Source organism: Mesoplodon mirus (genome assembly GCF_964341445.2).
Source record: "Mesoplodon mirus genome assembly, chromosome: 9".
Lineage (NCBI taxonomy): Eukaryota > Metazoa > Chordata > Mammalia > Artiodactyla > Ziphiidae > Mesoplodon > Mesoplodon mirus.
Window position 1 is genome coordinate 44,990,028 of NC_138985.1, and position 17,638 is coordinate 45,007,665.

At 36.2% G+C, this 17,638-nt stretch overlaps 1 protein-coding gene across 5 annotated transcripts in view; it reads left to right on the plus strand.

The window, feature by feature from the left end:
- SNX13 (sorting nexin 13) overlaps positions 1-17,638 on the plus strand; it is a 142,844-nt gene that overhangs the window by 102,044 nt on the left and 23,162 nt on the right. For all 5 annotated transcript variants that reach the window (XM_082631594.1, XM_082631595.1, XM_082631598.1 and 2 more), the window contains 2 exons: positions 6,645-6,752; positions 8,982-9,092. In XM_082631594.1, coding sequence (XP_082487720.1) covers positions 6,645-6,752; positions 8,982-9,092 — 219 coding nt within the window. The remainder of the gene's footprint in view (positions 1-6,644; positions 6,753-8,981; positions 9,093-17,638) is intronic.

Genomic DNA, 17,638 nt, shown 5'->3' on the forward strand with positions numbered 1-17,638 from the left:
GAGGCAGAAGAACGGATAAGTGACCTGGAAGATAAAATAGTGGAAGTAACTACCACAGAGCCCAATAAAGAAAAAAGAATGAAAAGAATTGAGGACAGTCTCACCTCTGGGACAACATTAACCGCACCAACATTCGAATTATAGGGGTCCCAGAAGAAGAAAAGAAAAAGGAAGGGACTGAGAAAATATTTGAAGAGATTATAGTTGAAAACTTCCCTAATATGGGAAAGGAAATAGTCAATCAAGTCCAGGAAGCACAGAGGCCCATACAGGATAAACCCAAGGAGAAACATGCCAAAACACATATTAATCAAACTATCAAAAATTAAATACAAAGAAAAAATATTAAAAGTAGCAAAGGGGCTTCCCTGGTGGCGCAGTGGTTGGGAGTCTGCTTGCCGGTGCAGGGGACACGGGTTCGTGCCCCGGTCCGGGAGGATCCCACATGCCGTGGAGCGGCTGGGCCTGTGAGCTGTGGCCTCTGGGCCTGTGCATCCGGAGCCTGTGCTCTGCAGCAGGAGGGGCCGCAGCGGTGAGAGGCCCGTGTACCGCAAAAAGAAAATAATAATAAAACAAGGGAAAAATAACATACAAGGGAATCCCCATCAGGTTAACAGCTGACCTTCCAGCAGAAAGTCTGCAAGCCAGAAGGGAGAGGCAGGACATATTTAAAGTGATGAAAGGGAAAAACCTACAACCAAGATTACCCAGCAAGGATTCATTCAGATTCGATGGAGAAATTAAAACCTTTACAGATAAACAAAAGCTAAGAGAATTCAGCACCACCAAACCAGCTTTACAACAAATGCTAAAGGAACTTCTCTAGGCAGGAAACACAGACAAGGAAAAGACCTACAATAACAAACAAAAACAATTAAGAAAATGGTAATAGGAACATACATATCGATAATTAGCTTAAATGTAAATGGATTAAATGCTCCAACCAAAAGACATAGACTGGCTGAATGGGTACAAAAACAAGACCTGGTATATATGCTGTCTACAGGAGACCCACAAGAAAGAAATCATAAATTTCAGATCAGAAATAATTTCAAAAGAAATGAAGGAAACAATAACAAAGATCAATAAAACTAAAAGCTGGTTCTTTGAGAAGATAAACAAAATTGATAAACCATTAGCCAGAGTCATCAAGAATAAAGGGAGAAGACTCAAATCAGTAGAATTAGAAATGAAAAAAGAGAAGTAACAACTGACACTGCAGAAGTACAAAGGTTCATGAGAGATTATTACAAGCAACTATATGCCAATAAAATGGACAACCTGGAAGAAATGGACAAATTCTTAGGAAAGAACAACCTTCCAAGACTGAACCAGAAGGAAATAGAAAATATAAAATATAAACAGATGAATCACAAGCACTGAAATTGAAACTGTGATTAATAATCTTCCAACAAACAAAAGCCCAGGACCAGATGGCTTCACAGGCGAATTCTATCAAACATCTAGAGAAGAGCTAACACCTATCCTTCTCAAAGTCTTCCAAAATATACCAGAGGGAGGAACACTCCCAAACTCACTCTGTGAAGCCACCATCACCCTGATACCAAAACCAGACAAAGATGTTACAAAGAAAGAAAACTGCAGACCAATATCACTGTTGAACGTAGATGCAGAAATCCTCAACAAAATACTAGCAAACAAAATCCAACAGCATGTTAAAAGGATCCTACACCATGATCAAGTGGGGTTTATCCCAGGAATGCAAGGATTCTTCAGTATACACAAATCAATGTGATACCCCATCTTAACAAATTGAAGGAGAAAAACCATATGATCATCTCAATCAATACAGAAAAAGCTTTCGAAAAAATTCAAAACGCATTTATGCCCATTTCTATAGAAAGTAGGCACAGAGGGAAGTTACCTCAACATAATAAAGGCCCACACCCAACATCATTCTCAATGGTGAAAAACTGAAACCATTTCCTCTAAGATCAGGAACAAGACAAGGTTGTCCATTCTCACCACTGTTATTCAACATAGTTTTGGAAGTGTTAGCCACAGCCATCAGAGAAGAAAAAGAAATAAAAGGAATCCAAATAGGAAAAGAAGAAGTAAAGCTGTCACTGTTTGCAGATGACATGATACTAAACATAGGTAATCCTAAAGATGCTACCAGGAAACTACTAGAGCTAATCAATGAATTTGGTGAAGTAACAGGATATAAAATTAATGCACAGAAATCTCTTGCATTCCTATACACTAATGATGAAAAATCTGAAAGAGAAATTAAGGAAACACTCCCATTTACCATTGCAACAAAAAGAATAAAATACCTAGGAATAAACCTACCTAAGGAGACAAAAGAGCGGTATGCAGAAAACTGTAAGGCAGTGGTGAAAGAAATTAAAGATGATACAAACAGATGGAGAGATATACCATGTCCGTGGATTGAAAGAATCAACCTTGTGAAAATGACTATACTACCCAAAGCAATCTACAGATTCAATGCAATCCCTATCAAACTACAATGGCATTTTTCACAGAAGTAGGACAGAAAATTTCACAATACGTGTGGAAACACAAAAGACCCCGAATAGACAAAGCAATCTTGAGAACAAAAAACGGAGCTGAAGGAATAAGGCTCCCAGACTTCAGGCTATACTACAGAGCTACAGTAATCAAGACAGTATGGTACTGGCACAAAAACAGAAATATTGATCAATGGAGCAGGGTAGAAAGCCCAGAGATAAATGCACACACATATGGTCACCTTATGTTTGATAAAGGAGGCAAGAATATACAGTGGAGAAAAGACAGCCTCTTCGATAAGTGGTGCTGGGAAATCTGGACAGGTATATGTAAAAGAATGAAATTAGAACACTCCCTAATACCATACAGAAAAATAAACTCAAAATGGATTTGAGACCTAAATGTAAGCCTGGACACTATAAAACTGTTAGAGGAAAACATAGGTAGAACACTGTGACATAAATCAGAACAATCTCCTTTTTAACCCACCTCCTAGAGAAATGGAAATAAAAACAAAAATAAACAAATGGGACCTCATGAAACTTAAAAGCTTTTGCACAGCAAAGGAAACCATAAACAAGACGAAAAGACAGCCCTCAGAATGGGAGAAAATATTTGCAAATGAACCAACTGACAAAGGTTTAATCTCCAGAATTTACAACCAGCTCATGCAGCTCAATATCAAGCAAACCAACAACCCAATCCAAAAATGGGCAGAAGACCTAAATAGACATTTCTCCAAAGAAGATATACAGATTGCCAACAAACACGTGAAAGGGATCTCAACAACACTAATCATTAGAGAAATGCAAATCAAAACTACGAGGTATCACCTCACACCGGTCAGAATGGCCGTCATCAAAAAATCTACAAACAATAAATGCTGGAGAGGGTGTGTAGAAAAAGGAACCCTCTTGCACTGTTGATGGGAATGTAAATTGATACAGGCACTATGGGGAACAGTATGGATGTTCCTTAAAAAACTAAAAATAGAACTACCATACGACCCAGCAATCCCAGTACTGGGCATATACCCTGAGAAAACCATAATTCAAAAAGAGTCATGTACCAAAATGTTCATTGCAGCACTATTTACAATAGCCAGGACATGGAAGCAACCTAAGTGTCCATCAACAGATGAATGGATAAAGAAGATATGGCACATATATACAATGGAATATTACTCAGCCATAAAAAGAAATAAAATTGAGTTATTTGTAGTGAGGTGGATGGACCTAGAGTCTGTCATACAGGGTGAAATAAGTCAGAAAGAGAAAAATACCATATGCTAACATATATGTGGAATCTAAAAAAAAAAAAAAAAAAAAACTGGTCATGAAGAACCTAGGGGCTGGGTGGGAATAAAGACACAGACCTACTAGAGAATGGACTTGAGGACACGGGGAGGGGGAAGGGAAAGCTGGGACAAAGTGAGAGAGTGGCATGTACATATATACACTACCAAATGTAAAACTGATAGCTAGGGGGAAGAAGCTGCATAGCACAGGGAGGTCAGCTTGGTGCTTTGTGACCACCTAGAGGGGTGGGATAGGGAGGGTGGGAGGGAGATGCAAGAGGGAGGGGATATGGGGATATATGTATATGTATAGCTGATACACTTTGTTATAAAGCAGAAACTAACACACCATTGTAAAGCAATTATACTTCAATAAAGATGTTAAAAAAATAAAATTAAGATACACAGTGTAAAAAAAATCACATAGCTCATATATCTCTTTTTTTATTTACTTGCGAATTTATGAGAATTTGGTATAATATGAAATTTGCTTTGTGTGAATACTTGTAATTTTTTTCTGTTCCAGACAGATAATTTTAAAAGGAGTTTGATTAATTTAGACTCCAACAAATTAACTGTTAACGTTTAATTTTTTTATTAATAAGTTTTAATATTTTAAAGGTTTGGAAATAAATTGTTTGGCTGAGTACTGTTATATTGCTTTGGTGTATTAGTTTGCTGGGGCTGCCATAATAAATAACATAGACTGAGTAGCTTTAACAGCAGAAATTTATTTTCTCATAGTTCTGGGAGCTAGAAGTCCAAGGTCAAGGTGTTGGCAAGTTTGTTTTCTCTTGAGGCATGTCTCCTTGGCTTTCAGATGGCCCCCTTCTTGATGTGGCCCCACATCATGACTGTTTCTTTGTGTGCTCGCATCCCTTGTGTCTCTTTGTATGTCCAAATTCCCTCTTATAAGGGCTTTGATTTGATTTAACTATCTCTCTAAAGGCCCTTTCTCCAAATACGGCTAGCCACATTCTGAAGTATTGGGGGTTAAGGTTTCAACATACGATTTTTGAGGGAATAAAACATACTGGTAATGCCTGAATAAACTATGCATTCTATAAAATTGAGTCAGTAGTTTAAGATACCATGGATAAGTCCTATTCTAGGAAACTAAATATCTTTTAGGACACCTTGAAAACTGTAAATGTACTTCTGTAAGGTGTCATTTTTTAAAAAAATTCATAAAACCAGGTACTCTATATTGTACATTCATTCATTGTTGACCCATTATAATATCTTGTGAACCACCAAACTTGTGACTATCACTACAGCATAACATTTTCCCTGCAAATCAGGGGTCCCCATCCCCCAGGCCGCAGACCATTATTGGTCTGCGGCCTGTTAGGAACCGGGTTGCACAGCAGGAGGTGAGCAGAGGGCAAGGGAGTGAAGTTTCATCTGCGGCTCCCCATCGCTTGCATTACCGCCTGAACTATACCCCAACCCGCCCCACCCTGGTCCGTGGAAAAATTTTCTTCTGTGAAGCTGGTCCCTGGTGCCAAAAAGGTTGGGGACCACTGCTGTAAATGACCTCCCCCTCGCCCCCCTTTTTTTTTCCGCCTTGGCTAGGACGAAAGAACTGCTTTTAAGTTTCATACATTAACATGTAATGAACTTGTTCGCATTATAGCTCCAAGCGACCATCTCATTTGCCATTCCATTTAATAATTTATCAGAATCTTCCAGTTTAGGGATGAAAATTATCCTACACCTTTTCATTTCCTCTTTTCTTTAATCTCTGCACCAGGAATGAGTTTTCTTTATTTCTTTATTTATTTCTTTAACAACAGAAGCATTGTTGTTGTTTTTAAACAAAGATTGGTTTTAGAAAGTTTGTTGCACTTCTGAATGTGCATCACAAAGGAAAAGCAATGAGGCTGCTCATTGAAGTTTTAGATAGTAGGTATTGCTGGCCAAGCACAATCCTTCGCTCAGTGACTTTTCTCTTCCACTTTGTTAGCAGCTAGTATGGTTGAAATCTGTGCTTCATCAAGGCACAGTAGATTCCTACATATCTGGACTTTTGAAGGTGGAGTCTGTAAATGCTAGATTTCAAGTATGTACACTTACTTTTTTTTGTTTGTGGCTTTACAAAGATAAGATATATACTTGATAGCTTTTAATTTGTTTTTTTCTTAGTTATCTATGAGTTTATTTTTCATGCAGTTTCATGTAGGAGAAGAAGTATGTGTTGTGCTGGTTGTATACAGAGAGTTATGATATAGCTGTAATCTATATTTTGAAATTTGCATTTTCTTTAATAATTAGCTATTACAGTGATTAACTGATTTGAAGTCATCAATATAAAATATTTCTTTGAGTTTTTTTTAACAAACCAGGAACTCATGACTTTGATTATTAAAAATTTACTGGCTAATACTTTATTCACAAGTTAAAGCGTTGTTAAGCAAAATATTTTTTTACGCTTATTATTAATTTTAATAATATTAAAGACATAACTTACAAATAATAGAGTATTCAATACTGTATCATAAGTTCTTTTTAGCCAATTGAATAGCAAAATATTTTTTAAAACCTTTTGTTATGAAAATTTTGAACAATCTTAAAATCAGAGAGAGTATAAAATGAAACTCCATGTGGATATCACCCATCTTCATCAGCTATCCATGTTTGTCATTCTTAGAAAATAACTTCTTTATAATAAATAGCATTCAAACTGTGGTTTGGACATATTTGGACAGTATTTTATATTTTCTGGTTTTGGCTTAATATATTGCAGAATCTGTTCTAGATGCTTCTGATATGTAGAGAAATTGTCACTTGGAAAATACTTTTCTGTTTTTGTAAAAAATTTAACTAAGATTACTGAATGTATTTTGTTTTCTAGTTTGAAAATCTGTCAAGCATATTAAAGCTTCCCGGTAAAAAGACTTTTAATAATATGGATAGAGATTTTTTAGAAAAGAGAAAAAAGGATCTAAATGCATATTTGCAGGTAAGTTCATGTTTATTATTACCTGTAGATTTTCATTTCAATATAGCATACAAATATAGCTGATTTCTTTATTAGAGAATGTTTGTACTATAATAGTGGGGTAGCAGCCACTTTTGAGGTGCTGAGATGTGACATGCAATCTGCTCAGTAATTTTAAATGTTATTTCTCTGTTTGTTTATTAACTTAGAAGTTTTCTGGACACTCAGTGCTAGGAATTTTGCTCCTTCAGGTTTGGATGAATATACAGACACTCCGGCAGGCACACATCCATTCTACACTACTGTAAAGTCTAGGAAGTCTAGGTATTTTATGGCAGACAGTTAAATGTTCCCAGTTCAGTAAATAGCTGCTCTTCATGATGTATCCAAAGCTAGTGGATTTTTTTTCTTTTCCATATGGCTTATTACATGGTATTAAATATAGTCCCCTGTAAAGATTTTTATTCTCAGATAAAGTGAATAGCTGCCTGCCATGGTCCAGAATGATTCTAAGGCTTCTAAAATTACAGGATAATTCAAGAGAGGAATAGATCCAAGGGACTTTTCTGAAGTGTAGCATGCTAAGCATGTAGATTTCTCTTCTGGAATAATAAAACATGTCTCATAGGTTACGTACTGCATAAGCCGTTGGGACTATCAGAAATAACTTTGTTTTAGACCTGGGTAACCAAATGCCAGATTTTAATAGTATCACTTTATGGTTTTTTATACTAATGAATGATTTATAAAGTTTTCTCATCTATTAGCTCCCCACTTCTCTCTTTAGAACAGGGGTCAGCAAATTCCAGCCAGCAGACCATATCCAGCCTGCCACCTGTTTTATTAAGAGTTTATTTTATTATTAGAACACAGCCACCCATTTAGTTTACTGCTGTCTATGACTGCTTTTACACTACTACAGCAGAGTTGAGTAGTTGCAGCAGACTCCATGCATCACAAAACCTAAAATAATTATTATATGAACCTTTACAGGAAAAATTTGCCGACCATGTCTTAGTATTATATTTAGTGAAACTTAACTAATACTGTACTTGATATTTTGTTTGGAAGGTTTCTCTCTCTTAAACATTTATAGGTTTAATTGGGTTTGTTTATAACCATAATTGTAATTCCATGGCATTATAATTTACTGAAAGGGTAGGAAAAACATATACATCTGCTATTATTCACCTTTGTCTTCTGGCTTAAGGCTAAATATCTGAAATCATTTATATGACTCTTGTCAAACATTTTGAGTTTTTAAAATGTATTAACTTCAGTTGCATTAAAATCTGTATCAGTTATTTATAAAATTTAGAAAATAAGCACGTTTTTTCTAAATCTGGGGCCATAAATATGTATTTTAATTGTGGCTATACTGTCTACTTCTTAGGTAATGATCTCAATATGTCAAAACATCTTTCATTGAAGAGATTAAGCTAGAATGTTAGACTGTATCATTAACAGTGTAAAAGCAATATTTTGTTTTGGGCATTCTTTTTTTTTTTTTTTTTAATTATTAATTAATTTATTTTTTTTGCTGTGTTGGGTCTTGGTTTCTGTGCAAGGGCTTTCTCTAGTTGCGGCGAGCGGGGGCGCAGGCCTCTCTTCATCTCTCTTCATCGCGGTGCGCAGGCCTCTCCACTCTTGTTGTGGAGCACAGGCTCCAGACGCGCAGGCTCAGCAGTTGTGGGTCACGGGCTCAGTTGCTCCGCGGCATGTGGGATCCTCCCAGACCAGGGCTCAAACCCGTGTCCCCCGCACTAGCAGGCAGATTCTCAACCACTGCGCCACCAGGGAAGCCCCCGGCATTCTTTATAATACTTAAAAAATTTTGTTTGAATTATTTTATGTACTATCTATTAATGTTAACTTTAAAATTAGAATGTAAATAACATAACAGTTTACTGACGTGGGTTTTCTTAGTATAAGCTATAAAACCTGAAAATGGAATAGTAAATAACATTTGGGGGAATTCCCTGGCGGTCTAGTGGTTACGAGTCCGTGATTCCACTGCAGGGGGTATGGGTTCGATTCCTAGTCAGGGAACTAAGATCCCACATGCCACGTGGCACAGCCAAAATAGATAGATAGATAGGCAGGTAGACAGGTAGATAGAAAAATGTGTTAAAAATTTTTTTTAAAAATAACATTTTTACTATACATTCTTAACTTTCTAGCAGATGAGATTATAAATAATAATTTTCAGTGCCCTATCAATATAAGATACCTCTTTTCTTTTCCTGTTAGTTACTGTTAACTCCTGAAATGATGAAAGCATCCCCAGCTTTGGCTCACTATGTGTATGATTTCCTTGAGAACAAAGCCTACAGTAAAGGGAAAGGGGATTTTGCTCGTAAGGTAAGCAGACCATTGCATTGGTTTTCTTTATAGGTCTGTTTTCATACTTTGTTTTTAATAAAAGAAGATAAATTTGTATTTGTGTGTATGTTTTAAAACTAGAAAACTTTATTAAATGCTCCGTGGCATGTTTATCTTCTATGCTTTATTAAGCCTACTATTGATAAGTATATCTAAGAAATATAAACTCCTGTCTTTACATATTGATTAAAATGTAGCAAAAGCTTGCAAGAAAAAAAAAGCTTTTGAAATGATACAGTAAGGAAAGTTGGCCTAAGACAGGTCACAAGCTTTCGTTAGCTTGAGAAGGAGCTACTTCTTATTGGGAGGAAATGTCCTTTATTTGGAGTAAGGATAAGAAAAATGTTAAATAGCATATGTTCCTGAAAGTATTTGTGCCTTTTGAGTGAAATATTTACTGTTTAAAATTCTGGGGACACAAGACCTATTAAGATGCTAGCTTAAGGCAATAAATGATTTACTGCTCAAATTGGGCAAGATAGCTCACTGGGTGAGAACACAAACATTGGAATCAGGCAACCTTTGGTTCAAATACCTGTTCTGCCACTTATTAGCTGTGTCCTGCAAAATGTTACTTAACCTTCTGGGCCTTTAATTTTCTAAAGATTGAAGGTGTTAATCCTCAGTTTAGAGCATGTATTAATCAAATGAGATAATCTATGTATTACAGTGCCTGTCTGAATAAATGTTGGCTCTTAGAAGTAGTAACAATAGTAGCAGGAGCTGTAGCAGCAGTTGGGAAAGCTGGAAGTAGGAATTCTGTGGATTATTTTTGCAACTTTTTAAAAGTCTGAAATTATTTCAAAATGAAAAGTAAAAGACTTCCCCACCACTCGTTCTTCTAAAAAGGCTAACTTGCTTAAAAAAGATTAAGGAATTGATACAAAATAAGTAAGATTAACAACTGTAAGCATAAGAACTTCATGTGATTTCTCAAGGATACTACGGTTTAACACCCAAGTGAATGTTAACATTTCTAAGTGGAATGTTTTAATAAGAAATTCCAGGTTATGTACCTTATAATGGTAGGAAAAAAATATGGTGGCCTTATCTTTGTATTTCGTGACTGAAGTGATTGAGTTTAAATTCCAACTCTAAATGGCTTTATTGTCAATAGAGATGCATTTCAGTATTCCATCTTTTTTATGTTTACCTTATTTTCTCCCAAGGTTGTATCAATTTTAAGATAAATAAATTGATAAGAGCTTTTTGAGATAAAAGAAACATTATATTAAATGTAGACTATGTCTTTTTACCAACCAACAGTTGTGCAGGTATATATGTAATGGGTTGGCCAAAAAGTTCATTTGGTTTTTCCATAAGATGGCTCTAGTAGTGCTTAGTTGTCTTTAACTTCATTCGAAACAACTTTGTTAGATTGTATTGTGACAGCTGTCATATCAGCGTGCATTAAAAAAAAACACATCAAAATTGGTAAATTTTTGTGTGGCCGTTTTAATATTGAAGATGGAAGAAAAAAGTAGCACTTTTCGCATATTATGCTTTATTATTTCAAGAAAGGTAAAAACGTAACTGAAATGCAAATAAAGATTTGTGCAGTGTATGGAGAAAGTGCTGTGACTAAATGGGTCAAAAGTGGTTTGCGAAGTTTCGTTCTGGAGATTTCTCGCTGGACGATGCTCCACGGTCGGTTAGAGCAATTGAAGTTGATAGCTATCAAATCGAGACATTAATTGAGGGCAATTGACGTACCATGTGGGAGATAGCCGGCACACTCAAAATATCTAAATCAAGCACTGAAAATCATTTGCACCAGCTTGGTTATGTTAACTGCTTTGATGTTTGGGTTGCACATAAGTTAAGAGAAAGAAACCCTCTTGACCATATTTCCGTGTGCGATTCTCTACTTGAACGCAACGAAAACGTTCCGTTTTTAAAACAAATTGTGATGGGCAATGAAAAGTGGATACTGTACAATAATGTGGAACAGAAGAGATGGTGGGGCAAGCGAAATGAACCACCACCAAACTGAATGCCAGTTTTCATCCAAAGAAGGTGATGTTGTGTATATGGAAGGATTGGAAGGGAGTTCTCTATTAGGAGCTCCTTCCAGAAAACCAAACGATTAATTCCAACAAGTACTGCTCCCAGTTAGACCACCTGAAAGCAGCATTTGACAAAAAGCATCCAGAATTAGTCAACAGGAAATGCATAATCTTCCATGAGGATAACACAAGACCGCATGTTTCTTTGATGACCAGGCAAAAACTGTTACGGCTTGGCTGGGAAATTCTGATTCATCTGCCCCTTCAGATTTCCATTTATTTAGATCTTTACAAAATTCTCTTAATGGAAAAAATTTCAATTCCCTGGAAGACTGTAAAAGGCACCTGGAACAGTTCTTTGCTCAAAAAGATAAAAAGTTTTGGGAGGATGGAATTATGAAGTTGCCTGGAAAATGGCAGAAGGTAGTGGAACAAAAGGGTGAATACGTTGTTCAATAAAGTTCTTGGTGAAAATGAAAAATACGGCTTTTATTTTTACTTAGAAACTGAAGGAACTTTTTGGCCAATCCAATACACACACACACACACACACACACACACACACACACACGAGTCTAAAAATCCTTCTCAATCATTTCTGGAAATCCACAGTAACATACATTTTTCATAATCATATTGGTGATTACCAAGTTCATCTTGACCTCTTTTAGATTGTCAGAATAATTTTCATGCATATCAAGAATTAGGAGTTTTCAGCTACATTTCCTTTTTGGCTAAATTGTAGTTTAATATTTTCCTTAATTATATTTCATTGGAAATTAAATAGCTATTAGAGAAAATCACCTGTAAACATTTTATCAGTAGCTACTCAGGTTGAGAAATAATACTTTATAACACATCAACTTGGTCACACAATTTGTCTAGCTTTGCAAAATTTATGGGCCAATTCCTAGAAGAAGTAATTGACAAGCAGTCTTCCTCCATGTACACAGTATCTTTCTATCCAATTTTGTATCATGGTGTGATGGCAGTTTTAAGCTGTAGCTAGGACCTAAATTTAAGTTAAAATTCCTTTGTTCGTGTTTTTACCAATACAAATAACTCAACTGAGGTGATAATTGAATGAATAGACAACATCTATGTATGTCAGGCTAAGTGTACACTTTTGCTGGCAATCCATAATTTAGTCTTCTGCCTGGTAATTTTGCAATTTTCTTTTATTTATTTATTTATTTATTTTTTGCTTTAAACATCTGTTTTAAGACGAATCCTGATTCTGGAAACATTATCATATTGTGATGGGCTGCTTTTATGCTTCTAAATTCTGCTGCTTTCAGGGTTGAGCGTCGTAATCACGTGTGGAGGTTTTTCCACGCCCCTTGGTTCCCCCACTCCCCACCCCCAACACAGATGATTAAGCTTTGCCCTCAGAAATTGGAGGAAAAAAACATGGAAGAAAGAAAAGGAAAGAAAAAGAAATGGATTCTGTAGGTCTGGGACTGGTGCACAGGCAACTATTTGCAGTTATCTAATTTATGATACAGATTTAAGTTCTATTTTGAAAGCGTGTCAGTGGTAGTTAGCCCTATGCCTAGATAGGATTTGAGGTTGTATTCATATAACCAACTTAAGGTTATGTTAGTTGAACCCATGTTTCTACTGTGAAGTGTAAGATATATAAAATTCTAAAATATTTTTGACGGTGTTCAGTTTTTAATGTAGGTTAAGATTAAAGTGAAATTCATGCCTTTTATGCTTCTGAAATTCTACCTCATATACAAAATGTATATTTTAAGTGTGGTATTCTCATGTTTACCTCTCTTAAAAATTCTACTTGTGTTCTTATGACTTAGAGTTATTACAGTTAAAAAAAAACACTTGGCAGTAATGTCAGTGTTGGAAATAATGTCCTGATTGATTTGAACACACTGTTCTGGTTAACTGAGAACTACTGTATATAGAATTAGAATTACACACACACACGTATATAATTTTACACCCAAATATGTGTATAATTGTACACATAAGTGTGTGCACACACAAGAGAGTTAACTTCATCTTTTTATCCCTTTTTAATATCTGTATCTCTCTTCACCTGTGGTAGCAGTTTTCAAGCCCTTCTTCTTCATTTCTGTCCTTTGGTTCTTCTTTAAATTTGTTGTACTGTGATAGTGTCCCTCCTAAAGATTGTATATTGCAGCAATCATATCTGTAAGGCTGTTGGCTCTGCTTAACCCGAGGAATTACTAAAACTTTTACAGTTATCTTGAAATAAACTCTTTGTTGTTATTGTTTATTACAGTACCTATTTCACGTTTTCTAGTTTTTCTTGTTGGAAACCATGAAAGCATATTAAAGAATTTTATCTTCTTGATATCATCTGTTAACATTGTGTTCCTTATGCAATGGGGTACCATTTTTTTGCTCTTACTGCTTTTATTTTTTTTCTTTTTGCATACAACATAACTCATTTCTCTGGTAGTTTTTATGAGATTCAGTACTTTCTGGAAAATAGTCTTACAGTTTGGTTTGACATTGGTTATTGTGTCCCCTTTTTCTTTTCTCCCCTCCCTCACTTCCTTTTTCTCTCTTTCTTTCATTTGTTTTGTTTGTTTTAGTCTGTTAAAAATCTCAGAGAGATCCATATGCATCTACTTTGGTTTCTTTAGATGACTCTCTTAATTGAAATTATCTGACAATTGTACAGTCAGAAGGTCAATTTTATTTTATTTTTATTTTTTTAACATCTTTATTGGAGTATAACTGCTTTAAAATGGTGTGTTAGTTTCTGCTTTATAACAGAGTGAATCAGTTATACATATTTTCTCGTATCTCTTCCCTCTTGCATCTCCCTCCCTCCCACCCTCCCTATCCTACCCCTCTAGGTGGTCACAAAGCACCAAGCTGATCTCCCTGTGCTATGCGGCTGCTTCCCAATAACTATCTGTTTTACCTTTGGTAGTGTATATATGTCCATGCCACGCTCTCTCTTTGTCCCAGCTTACCCTTCCCCCTCCCCGTGTCCTCAAGTCCATTCTCTAGTAGGTCTGTGTCTTTATTCCCACCCAGCCCCTAGGTTCTTCATGACCAGTTTTTTTTTTTTTTTTTTTTTAGATTCCATATATATGTTAGCATATGGTATTTTTCTCTTTCTGACTTATTTCACCCTGTATGACAGACTCTAGGTCCATCCACCTCACGACAAATAACTCAATTTCGTTTCTTTTTATGGCTGAGTAATATTCCATTGTATATATGTGCTACATGTTCTGTATCCATTCATCTGTTAATGGACACTTAGGTTGCTTCCATGTCCTGGCTTTTGTAAATAGAGCTGCAGTGAACATTTTGGTACATGACTGTTTTTGGATTACAGTTTTCTCAGGGTGTATGCCTAGTAGTGGGATTGCTGGGTCGTATGATACTTCTATTTTTAGTGTTTTAAGGAAACACCATACTGTTCTCCATAGTGGCTGTATCAATTTACATTCCCACCAATAGTGCAAGAGTGTTCCCTTTTCTCCACACCCTCTCCAGCATTTATTGTTTGTAGAATTTTTCATGATGGCCATTCTGATCGGTGTGAGTTGATACCTCATTGTAGTTTTGATTTGCATTTCTCTAATGATTAATGATGTTGAGCATTCTTTCATGTGTTTGTTGGTAATCTGTATACCTTCTTGGAAGAAATGTCTATTTAGGTCTTCTGCCCATTTTTGGATTGGGTTGTTTGTTTTTTTGATATTGAGCTGCATGAGCTACTTGTAAATTTTGGAGATTAATCCTTTGTCAGTTGCTTCATTTGCAAATATTTTCTCCCATTCTGAGGGTTGTCTTTTCATCTTGTTTATGGTTTCCTTTGCTGTGCAAAAGTTTTTAAGTTTCATGAGGTCCCATTTGTTTATTTTTGGTTTTATTTCCATTTCTCTAGGAGGTGGGTCAAAAAGGATCTTGCTGTGATTTATGTCATGGAGTGTTCTGCCTATGTTTTCCTCTAAGAGTTTGATGGTATCTGGCCTTACATTTAGGTCTTTAATCCATTTTGAGTTTATTTTTGAGTATGGTGTTAGGGAGTGTTCTAATTTCATACTTCTACATGTACCTGTCCAGTCTCCCCAGCACCACTTATTGAAGAGGCTGTCTTTTCTCCACTGTATATTCTTGCCTCCTTTATCAAACATAAGGTGACCATATGTGCCTGGGTTTATCTCTGGGCTTTCTATCCTAATCCATTGATCTATATTTCTGTTTTTTTGCGCCAGTACCATACTCTCTTGATTACTGTAGCTTTGTAGTATAGTCTGAAGTCCAGGAGCCTGATTCCTCCAGCTCCATTTATCGTTCTCAAGATTGCTTTGGCTGGGCTTCCCTGGTGGCGCAGTGGTTGAGAGTCTGCCTGCCGATGCAGGGGACACGGGTTCATGCCCTGGTCTGGGAAGATCCCACATGCCGTGGGGCGGCTGGGCCCATGAGCCATGGCCGCTGAGCCTGCGCGTCCAGAGCCTGTGCTGCGCAACGGGAGAGGCCACAACAGTGAGAGGCCTGCGTACCGCAAAAACAAAACAAAACAAAAAAAAGAGATTGCTTTGGCTATTTGGGGTCTTTTGCGTTTCCATACAAATTGTGAAATTTTTTGTTCTAGTTCTGTGAAAAATGCCAGTGGTAAATTGATAGGGATTGCGTTGAATCTGTAGATTGCTTTGGGTAGTAGAGTCATTTTCACCATGTTGATTCTTCCAATCCAAGAACATGGTATATCTCTCCCATCTATTTCTATCATCTTTAATTCCTTTCATCAGTATCGCATACTTTGTGCATACAGGTCTTTTTTCTCCTTAGGTAGGTTTACCCCTAGGTATTTTATTCTTTTTGTTGCAGTGGTAAATGGGAGTGTTTTCTTAATTTCACTTTCAGATTTTTCATCATTCGTGTATAGGAATGCAAGAGATTTCTGTGCATTAATTTTGTATCCTGCTATTTCACCAAATTCATTGATTAGCTCCAGTAGTTTTCTGGTAGCATCTTTAGGATTCTCTATGTATAGTATGTCATCTGCAAACACTGACAGCTTTACTTCTTTTCTGATTTGGATTCCTTTTATTTATTTTTCTTCTCTGCTGTGTCTACAACTTCCAAAACTATGTTGAATAAGAGTGGTGAGAGTGGGCAACCTTGTCTTCTTCCTGATCTTAGTGGAAATGGTTTCAGTGTTTCACGATTGAGGATGGTGTTGGCTGTGCGTTTGTCATATAAGCCCTTTATTATGTTGAGGAAAGTTCCCTCTGTGCCTACTTTCTGCAGGGTTTTTATCATAAATGGGTGTTGAATTATCTCGAAAGCTTTCTCTGCATCGATTGAGATGATCATATGGTTTTTCTCCTTCAATTTGTTATTATGGTGTATCACATTGATTGATTTGCGTATACTGAAGAATCCTTGCATTTCTGGGATAATCTCCACTTGGTCATGGTGTATGATCCTTTTAATGTGCTGTTGGATTCTGTTTGCTAGTATTTTGTTGAGGAGTTTTGCATCTGTGTTCATCAGTGATATTGGCCTGTAGTTTTCTTTGTGAAATCCTTGTCAGGTTTTGGTATCAGGCTGATGGTGGCCTCATAGAATGAGTTTGGGAGTGTTCCTCCCTCTGCTATATTTTGGAAGTGTTTGAGATGGATTGTTGTTAGTACTTCTGTAAATGTTTGATAGAATTCGCCTGTGAAGCCATCTGGTAACGGGGTTTTGTTTGTTGGAAGATTTTTAATCACAGTTTCAATTTCAGTGCTTGTGATCGATCTGTTCATATTTTATACTTCTTCTGGTTCAGTCTCAGAATGTTGTGTATTTCTAAGAATTTGTCCATTTCTTCCAGGTTGTCCATTTTATTGGCATAGAGTTGCTTGTAGTAGTCTCTCATGATCCTTTGTATTTCTGCAGTGTCAGTTGTTACTTCTCCTTTTTCATTTCTAATTCTATTGATTTGAGTCTTCTCCCTTTTCTTCTTGATGAGTCTGACTAATGGTTTATCAATTTTCTTTATCTTCTCAAAAAACCAGCTTTTAGTTTTATTGATCTTTGCTATTGTTTCCTTCATTTCTTTTTCATTTATTTCTGATCTGATTTTTATGATTTCTTTCCTTCTGCTAAATTTGGGGTTATTTTGTTCTTCTTTCTCTAATTGCTTTAGGTGTAAGGTTAGGTTGCTTATTTGAGATGTTTCTTGTTTCTTAAGGTAGGATTGTATTGCTATAAACTCTCTTAGAACTGCTTTTGCTGCATCCCAGAGGTTTTGGGTCATCATGTTTTCACTGTCATTTGTTTCTAGGTATTTTTTGATTTCTTCAGTGATCTCTTGGTTATTTAGTAGTGTATTGTTTAGCCTCCATGTGTTTGTATTGTTTATACAGATTTTTTCCTGTAATTGATATCTAGTCTCATAGCATTGTGGTTGGAAAAGATACTTGATATGATTTCAATTTTCTTAAATTTACCAAGGCTTGATTTGTGACCCAAGATATGATCTATCCTGGAGAATGTGCCATGAACACTTGAGAAGAATGT